We start from the raw sequence: 10,076 nt of genomic DNA, 5'->3' as shown, positions 1-10,076 counted from the left end.
CACAACAACCAAATCCAAAAAGCATGAATAAGAAAAAAAAAATTAGATATGAGGACACAACTGCTCCGCCTTCCCTTCAATTAATCACAAAAACCTCCACCTCCCAACATCCTCATCACTATCGTCTTCTTCATCATCGTCGCTGTCATCGTTTTCGTCGTCCCAATACCCAGGTCAGAAAATGCAGCGAAAAGCAACCAAAAACCCCAAGGTACTCACCTTTAAATTGGGGAGGGGGATGGGGTTGCTGGTGTTTTAGAGCAACTGGGTTTTGGTGAAATTGGGGAGTTAGGGGAAGAGGAAGAGGTTCATGAGATTGATGTGGAGAGATTAGAGGTACTCAAAGTTCGCATCTGTTTCAGCAAAACTCATTAAATCCCAGGGAGCTGATGTATAAGGCTAAGAAAGAACGCATTTCATTAGAATGTTGTATGAGTTTAGAGCGAATCGAAATCTGGAAATTGCATCTTGAATTGGGGTTTTGAATTTCAAAGGGGCTCCGCTCATTTTGGGGATTTAGAGTTCGAGGCAAAACTCAGAGCATAAACCCAGAATCAGAGATATGTGTTTGCTTTGTTTTGCTAATGAATTTTTCGTAATTTGGTGCAAAATAAAATCATTGAATTTTGTTTTGATTTGTATAGCTTCCATGTACTTGTTGAGGAGGTCAGGGTGGTTGTGGCAGGAGGAGGCTATTGGGGAGAGATGGGAGTAGAGCAGGAGATTCGAGGAGGGTTTGAAGCTGGAGGAGGAGGATGCAGCGCGTAGAGGTGGTTGATGGTGGCACGTATAGAGTGGAGGAGGTGATCAAGGACTGGGTTTTTGGGAGGGGTGGCTTGTTTGGGGAATTAGATGGTGGAGGAGAGGTGGAGAGAGAATGTTTGTGGCCACCATGGCCATTAAGAGAAGCAAGTTGAGACCCATTGTGAAACCCATTAATTTTGAGCTTTCCTTCTTCTTGAATCATGTGAGTTTGGGAGTTGTAGATTTGTGAGAGTGATCCCAGGAATTTGGAATGTTCAGGAAGTATGGAGAGGGAGTTGCAAAGAGAGGAAAAAAAATGCTTGAGAAAAAAAATTAATTAAAATACAAATGGACAAAAATACCCTTCAATATATTCCACGTGACAAATGCCGTAACGGCCAAATGGGTTCCAGGTACTTATGTTGGGTCGGAGAGTGAACGTCAGGTACCAATCTGACATTTTTTTAAGTTGAGGTACCAAAGTTACTAATGGAAAGAAGGTCAGGTACCAGTTCGTATTTTTTTCCCTTACAATAATTACAAATTATTTCTAATTTAAATAAACAAATTAAAAAAATATTTTTAGACTGTGATAATTTTTTTTTTCCATCCACATATACCATGAGAATTAGTAAATGAGTAATTCTAGTCGAACCTCTTGATTTGCTATTTAGACGTCCCATTTTAATTTTTTTCATCAGACATTCTATTTTACTCCTATACATAACACCTACACCTACACCTCCCTCCCCTCTACTTGCTCATCACCATCTTCACCTTCACACCATTCATGTCGTTGGGTCAGCCACATGAATTGATTCAACATAATAGGACCCACTTCTCCTTTTTTTTTTTTTAAAATACACAAAGAGAACAAAATAACATTAAGGATGAACATAGTCAATCAACCTATTATAGTCCTTGCAATTGCTCATCTGACATTTTATTTTTACTCCTAATCTCAGTCCAATTGCACGTGGTCAATGGCTTCCTACATAATTGCAAATTCCCTTCAAAGACGTTTTCGAGCCAAATATTTATGGGATTGACCCATCTAATGATTATACGAAACAAACCGTTAAAGAATTAACAAATTCAACTCTATGATAGACCAATTGAGCTAGCCCTCCTCCAGCAAAATTTGAATGAAGAATTAATTTTCAGCCATATGACTCTAGGCTCTGCAATTGAAGATCAAATCAAGAATTAACTTGAATGTGTCATTCAAATTTCTAAGTTCTATTAGGATGGCCATATAGAAAGAGGGAGAGGGACAATGAGGCAATTATGGTGTCTCCTTCTTTTTGTTTTAGAAGGGTAAAAGAGGGATTAAATTTTTACAAAAAATTATGGGAGGTTTGAATAGCAAATTAGAAGGTTTGAATAGACTCACCCTTAGTAAGTAACTAAATAATGCTAATCAAAATCACATACATTCTATTTCACTTGTATAGAAAAAAAAATTAAGACCAATCCATTCCTTCCCTCGATGAATTTTGTATCTTGATTCATGAAGTTTCCCATTGCAGTTAAATAAATGTGAACTTAACAAATTATAAATGAAGATGATGTCGATTTCAAAAATTTATGACCATTTTCAATCTTTCAAACTGAAAAACCGATGTCTTTAGGGGGGAGGATTCAAAGCACCGACGTGCACTTGCACTAACATGAATGAATAGTTTGATTACATTAAATACACTTTTTAGTTATTTAAAAAAAATGTTAGTATAAATATCAAGAGTTGAGATCATCTTTTGAGTATTTGGTCACTTACACCGTATGTGTATAGAAAAATTTCCATGTCTTCAGTGCAGTTAACCTTTAGTGCCAAAAACCTAACTACTAGCACCAAATCCACCCCTCATACGTCCACAACATTTTTTAGGTAGACATCTCATCATATTGCAAAAAGTTGGAGAAGAACTTGGACTATAAGCAACAACAAAAGCTTTCAAGTTTGTAGTAGTGAGTCGTCAATATCGAAAGGACAACGAGTAGATATTCATAAAAGTTAAGTAAATGAAAGTCTCATAAACTCAACTAAAAGAAAAGTCCAAACAAAAAACCATCCCGATTACAGTAGCATTGAATTAAATTGATTACCGAATTTGATTTTGATTATATTAGATTCGCATATATCGTTAACTGTCTTTTTTTTTATATAATACAGATGAAAGTCCCGCCTTTTTTAATCCCGACAACGTTTCTTGCACTCAAACTCAAAGAAAAATATATGCTTTGATCTAGATATTAGCCTAATGTTTTGTACAATTGTAATTGATTAAAAAACATCGAGAAATTATTATAAAGAATACCTGAACTTACTTGTACTATATATATTAGAGCTCTCGTTACGGTGAGCATACGGTGCAAGCCAAATAGAAAGAGAAAAATACCATAACGCAGACCGGGTCTCGTAACACCTCGGAGGATACTCCCGTAATTAGTCAATACGTATAAAAATACAGTAGAGCAAAATTCACAAGGGTCCAACCCTGTCCCACAATAGAGAAACATACACTAAAAAAAAAAAGAAAAAGGACAGGGTAAAACAGTAAATCCAGATCGTATAGACGTAGAGAGCAGAAAACCAGGTTCTCTCTTCCTTCCCCTACATGTATAAAGCAAAAGCCTCTCTCTCTCTCTCTAAGGCTCTCCATTGCTTCCCTCACCTTCTCTCTCTCTCTAAAAACCAGAGAGCCAGAAGAAGAAGCAGAGGTGGTTTAGGGTTTCGAAATCAGAGTAGTAGTCGTGTAGGTAGAGATTGATGTAAGCGTTGGTGGTTTTGTGTTGGAAGAAGAAGAAGACGAGGAGGAGCAATGGCAACAGCGCCGGTGAAGCCGCCGCTGCACAACTTCCCGCTATCGTTCTTGAAATGGGGGAGCAAGAACCACACCAACACCAACCACCGCTACCGCCGCCCCGTCTCCGCCGAGCCCGAACCGTCCGACGATTCCGAGCCGCCGCAGCACCACCACCACGGCAATCGCGTCGGATCCCGCACCGCGCGCCACCGCTTCTCGCTCACTTCCTGCTCCGAGAAGCTTCCGGGGCCGCAGAATTCCGAGAAAGAGAGCGAGGACAGCGACGACGACGGTAAGGCCGCGGCCGCCACCGCCGCCGCGGCGGAGGAGGCCGAGGTTCAGAAGCCGTGGAATCTGAGGCCGAGGCGAGCACCGACGGCGATGACTTCGAAGGCGAATAATACTACTACTGCGAACGGCGAGCTGCATGAGCCGGAGGGTCCGAACCCGAACCCGAAGCAGGGCGAGCAGCCGGCGCCGAAGTCGATGAGGCTGAGGGGTTTGGCTGAAGGTCCGAGCATGGAGAAGAAGAAGGAGAAGAGGAAGTTCTGGATCGCTTTGTCTAAGGATGAAATTGAAGAGGACATATTCATCATGACCGGGTCCAGACCCGCCCGGCGGCCCAAGAAGCGGCCCAAGAATGTCCAGAAACAGCTCGATGTATGCTATGCTCTTTGCTTTGATTTCATCTAATGCTGCTTCAGTTTTTTTATCATGATCATATTTTTTCACCTTTTTTGATAATTTTTTTTGGTGGGTTGAATTTTGCAGAATTGTTTTCCGGGTTTATGGCTCGTGGGGTTTACAGCTGATGCTTATCGGGGTGCCGATTCTCCGACGAAGGTATATGGTCTCTCTGGCTTTTTCACTCTCTTTGGTTCTCTCTGTTTGATGTTCAGTTTTTATGGAAGTTCTGTTGCTAATTGGTGATTGGGTGGTTTTTGCAGAAGTAGAAGATTGTGTGTTCTTATTTGAAAGCTGGCAAACGAAAAGGGCTGCCCCTGTGGTGTGGAAACCTCAATTTGAGGTATAATGTGCTGAACTTTTACATAGAGGAAGTGGAATTACCTATAGTAGTTAAAAAGAAGGTATATTAGGGGGAAAAAGATATCTAATTTCCTTGTTTTGAATGTTTTTGGGTCTCATTTTGTATTGCTCATGGGGGCAGGATGCAGGGCCGCTTTAGTTGCTTTGCATTCAAGTAGTTCTAGTATGTAAAAAATGGACGACTTATATATATGTAAATGATAGAGTCAATTTCAGTTGTTTTACTTGTTGATGGTATCAGGCTTGTGGGAGATTGGTTGTGTTTGCACTTTTTTTGTTTTGTTTTGTTGCAATTCTGATTGTTTGATAATTTACAACATTTGACAGACTTCCCATCGTTGGGGGGCAGAGTAGCCTAATTTGAAAACCCTATTTCGATACAAGGTTTATTGACTGCATGCTTCCTTGTTCTGGAGAGCTCCTCGGTTCAATTGGGCTACAACAAAAAGCAGCCTTCATTAGGTTGAATGTTAAGTGTTAGCCTGCATGTATAATCTTTTAACATCTTTTCATTTTTCACATTGATAGCCATTATGACTTTTGCATGCTAATAGGTTTTGCTGCTAAATGTCTGTGCTTGTAATGTTTTGCTGCTCATGGTTAAGTGTATAATGGTTTGATCTTTTAAATTATACATCCAGAACAAAATGATTTTGTTTTTGCACGTGGTGCATTCTTGGTATTCCTTTTTCTGTTTTGCATATAGCTTTTGCATTTGTATAGGTAGTTTCATTCTTTTCATCCTAATGGCTTGAGGAAATCTGAAGAATCTGTATCTTGTGCTTCATGGCTACGGTCTTAATAAGCATCTTCAAGCAGTCACATTCTGCAAAGTTGATAACTTAATGTTCATCAGGTGTAATGACTTCCTGTGGATATCAGACTTTCTGATTTATGCTTTTCAATGAGATGTGCTAGTTTATGGTAATCTCCGGCGTTCATGATATCTGTCCCTTAGTTCATGTCTTCATGCAAAAGACACACCATATACATATTGAGGAGAAAGAAATAATGAAAGTTCTAGCCATAGTTTCCTCACTAGCTTTCTAGCTGATTTACCATTTTAGGTCAGAAATGGTTATAATCCTTTCAATGTCCTCCTTTTTTCTTTTCTTTTTTGCCCCAAATCCTTTTAGTGCTTGTTGGTTAAAGTTTGGTAATCCAGTCAGGTAAACCCATTAAATTGCACTTAAAATAGTTTTCAGACAGGCTTTTGGCTCTATTTTCCGCAAAATTACTTCATTATTCAATCAGATTATGGTAAAAAATGGAAGTTTTCTCTAGCTAAGTATGTCTTGTTCTAGTTCTATATTGGAACAATCTTCACAATTAAAGTCTCGCTGGAGGTTAAGTCCAATTTCTTGCTGACATTTGGGTCATGGAATAAGCAGTCTCTCCCTGACAAATGATGAGTTCTAAACGTGGATCACTTATCTGATGTGATTAATGAGGACAATAGTCAGCTTAGATACTTCTTGAAGCGTCAGGTTACCATGAGTTATGACAGCTGAAGAAATGTTTATATTCCTGTTTGTGCCCATAAGTTTATCTTTAAATTTGTTCTGTGATGAAGAGATTTACACTATCTCTCCAATTTCCTTAAAATTTTCATATTTTCATCTAGCAAGCATGATCTTGTTGGCAATGATTGATCATTGAAGTCATCTTTGTGATACTTGCTATACTTACATCTCATATCCGATATCGTGCAAAATTTCATTTTGCTGTTTGCATGTTTTACAATTTCATTTCTTAGTCCGTTGCCCCTGATCTCGTTTGTGGTTTTGTTGAATTCTGGTCCTACGGCCCTAATAATTTTATCTAGACTCGGTTTTGGAAAAGAATATCGTGGCTTCTGCCTTTTGGTATACTCATCAATAAGCCTATGCTCTTGCATGAATCATGTAATTGTGTTCCTATTCATAAACCAATAGTGTGCTCTCTCTTCCCTCTCCCGTTTCTTCTGTTATGGACACGCCAGAGGTGTACTCAAATGGCCGAAGGTGCCATTGCTATCCATTGTTTCTCAGGTTAGGGTTTAGGCGGTGAAGCTAATGCCTTGGGTATTAATTACGGGGAGAGGATCCTCTCCTGAGCATTTTATTTACCTGAGCTGCCTGAGCTTTTCAGGAGATTGAGACACATGGCAATATCAGATCTAATGGTCTACAATACATCTAAACTTGTTTCCATCTCTTTGGAGATGTTTCCATCACTTGTAAGTTTTGTCTTCTACCTAATCCCAATCTGTTGTTCTCTCTCTACCCCTTTCTCCTTTCTTCTTTCTTTCTCATTCTCTGCCCATTTCTAGAGCCCTATGACCCATTTCTTTCTAATTCTTCTCCAGAATCAAGTGCGGTTTGTAATAAAGAGATAGTAGTTTTTTTGGTAGTGTTATTGGTTTTGGTACTTGGGTTTGCTTTGATTTTGAGAAAGATGAACGATAAGTGGAGGTTCAATCGGTTTAGAGACCCTTTGGGGGTTGTGGGTGTGGTGGTTGTGTGGTTTCTGTTTTAGAATCTGAGCTTGTGTTGATCTTTGAATGATGAAGGTAATGGAATTTGAGTTACTGGGTTTTTAGTGTGTTGAGTTTGTTGCTTTGGTTCTTGGGAAAGTGAAGGAAAATGCTTAAAGTTTCTGTCTCTGTTCTGGACCAAATTTGTGCCTTTCTTGATTTTACTTCCACACTAGTTCCACTTCGGTTCAAAATTATTTTGGTCTTTGTTGAGTCCTTCTGAGATATATTGAAAATTTCTAGGTTTAATTTCTTTCTTGGTTTTAATGCCATTTTATGAATCTTCCTTTGGGTTTGTTTTCTACTCTTGATTGGCAATATTATAGACTGAGATGAACCGGACTGGAAACAGACGGGCGGCGAACCGGTTTTGCCACTGAGAGATGGTAAACTCATAATTAGACGTGAACTCTCATATTCTTCATCTGCATAAATTACCCATTTTTCTAATTAGAAATCATGGAAAAATCTATACACTTCGGAGGATGATAAAAGGAAAACTAAACAAATCATTACCTAGTTGTTGCATAAGATGAGAAATCAGAGGTGAAATAAAGCAGGATTAGAACTGATATTGAAGTATGAGAAATACCCAACTTAGGTTGTGAGAGTGGAGAATAGAAAGAAAAGAACAGAAGAGGGAGAGAAGAAAGAACGTGGGGGAAAAGAAGGGAAACAAAAAGAGAAATTGTGGACCGTTAGATGTAACAATGGACACGTGTTGTCGTCTAATAAAAAGTTCAGGCAACTCAGGTAAATAAAATGGAGAATATCACAAATGGTCACTGAAGTTTGACATGTTCGACACTTTGGTCACTGACTTTTCAAATATATCACTTTAGTCACTCAAGTTTAGTTCTGTCAATCACTTTAATACACCAGTTAACTTTACCGTCAAAGTCAGGTAATAACACATCATTTTGAGGGCATTTTCGTCAAAATGATAATGCTCAAGAGTTTCTCTTCCCTATGCTTCTTCTGGCAGACTTCTGCTCAACGCCTCAACCCTTCTGGTCTTCATCTTGAGCTAGCTGTAATATTTTTGTTCTCCTTGATGGCTTGATCACTTGATGTAATCATCTGCTCTTTAGCCTTTGGGTTTCTATCAATGGAGGTTTCTCAGTTTAAATGTCCAACCCATAATCTCAATTCCCAAATTCCCAAAATCTGTCAGAAAAGCATACTCGAACCATCCCCATACCTCAAGAGCTCGGCAACACTGAATCTGAAGCCCAAAAAATCTGGATTGGGATTGAGAAAATCTGATAATCTTTGGGTCTCTCTCAAATTCAACTTTGGCTTCCTGGTAATTAAGGAAGGGAATCGATTTCATTGATTCCAGTCCTCATCATTCATTTTCTATTTGGGTGTAATTATGATTAAATCTTTACATGCTATTGAGATCTGATTTGTCAAAAGGGATGAATAGCTCGTATGATTCGATTTATAGTGAGGTGTTTCTGGATTAAGATCGGATTTAACTCCATGTCGAGAATCAATTTTAGCAATTTTGCAAATAGTGTACATTAAAAGGAAATCCAAATATTCTAACCATGGGTCCAGAGCTTCAAGCTCAAGCATTCTTCATGTATCGTGAAGAAATCTGGGAATCTGAAATATGATTTTTTTTTGTTTGGTCTGAACATTTGTTCAAAAAAAAATAAAAAATGAAGAACTTTTGTTTTTTGGGTGATTTGACCAAAATACCCTCAAAATTAACAGTGTGTAACAGAATATTTAACAGCAATGACTAAAGTGATTGACAGAACTAAACTTGAGTGACTAAAGTGATATATTTGAAAAGTCAGTGATCAAAATGTCGAACATGTCAAACTTCAGTGAAAATTTGTGATATTCTCCCTAAATAAAATGCTCAGAAGAGGATCCTCTCCCATTAATTATGATAGCGAATTCAATTCCTGGTCGCTATTTTCTCAAGCTATTTATAATAAGGGAAAAATTCATGAATAGTACCCAAAGTAAGGCCCACTACGAATTTCAGTACACAAATTTCCAAAACATAAACTTTGGTACATCAAATATTAAGCCCGACCCAATATACGTACACGACGTCAATGACGCCGTTAGTTTAGTGACAGCTGTCGTATTTTAAGGGGTAAAACGGTCTCTTCACATTTTTTTTACTATGAGCACCCATCTATCTCTCTTCTTTTGTTCTGGGCACCCAGCTCTCTCTCTCTCTCTCTCTCCCTCAATTGGAAATCTGAAGCAGGTTCCGGGATCCGATGCTACCATTGGCAGCGGACCGCTACTCGGCTACAACTCCTCCTCTCCAGAAGCTTCCTTCACTCTAACTCCACCACCAAACTCCAACTGATGCTCTTTCATTCCCTCTCTCCCCTCCTTCTCTCGCTTTCGGACTCTCCCGACCCGACCCGCCATGGCCATGGCCGTGGCCTCCGCCTGTTGGACTCTCCCCTTGTGATTCAGACATCTATAGGACTGCAAGTAACCCAAGGATTGTAAGAGTCAAATAGTTATGCAAAACAGTATGAATTCAAAGACCCTTCATACTAACAGAACCAATTCCTACTCCATTTCATGGTTAATTTCTACCTACTAGAATCCAACCTATCATCTATAAACTACCATAACTGAAACTTAATCCAAACTTTCTAGTAAGAAAAAACCAATATTCTGAAGAAAAAAAAAAAAAAAAAGTCATATGAACTGAAAACCAGCTCGAAGAATCATAATTTCATAAAAAAAAATCAATAATTTAACAAAGATAAAGCATTAAACATGCCAAACTAAGCATCACCAAAACAATTAGAGCACCAATTCAATTCAGACCTAATAATCCCAACTCAATTGAATCCCAAAAACGGGTAGCGGAAATTGAAATTCGCACCGAAAAAGCGAACACGAATCGAAAACCAACAGAGAGAGAGAGACGATGACGAGTTTTGATCCCCCTTTTGGGCCTTCTCGGTGATCGAAGT

The 10,076-nt window shown here is 38.9% G+C and overlaps 1 protein-coding gene across 1 annotated transcript; it reads left to right on the top strand.

The window, feature by feature from the left end:
- Positions 1-3,367: 3,367 nt before the first annotated feature.
- Positions 3,368-4,822, top strand: LOC133746156 (uncharacterized). The gene is made up of 3 exons (XM_062174315.1): positions 3,368-4,211; positions 4,323-4,394; positions 4,499-4,822. The coding sequence occupies exons 1-3, from the start codon at positions 3,567-3,569 to the stop codon at positions 4,502-4,504; spliced, it is 723 nt and encodes a 240-aa protein (XP_062030299.1). The 5' UTR covers positions 3,368-3,566; the 3' UTR covers positions 4,505-4,822.
- The last annotated feature ends 5,254 nt before the right edge of the window (positions 4,823-10,076 follow it).

The sequence above is a fragment of the Rosa rugosa genome, chromosome 4 (genome assembly GCF_958449725.1).
Source record: "Rosa rugosa chromosome 4, drRosRugo1.1, whole genome shotgun sequence".
Taxonomy (NCBI): domain Eukaryota; kingdom Viridiplantae; phylum Streptophyta; class Magnoliopsida; order Rosales; family Rosaceae; genus Rosa; species Rosa rugosa.
This window is presented reverse-complemented; position numbering and strand designations above follow the sequence as displayed.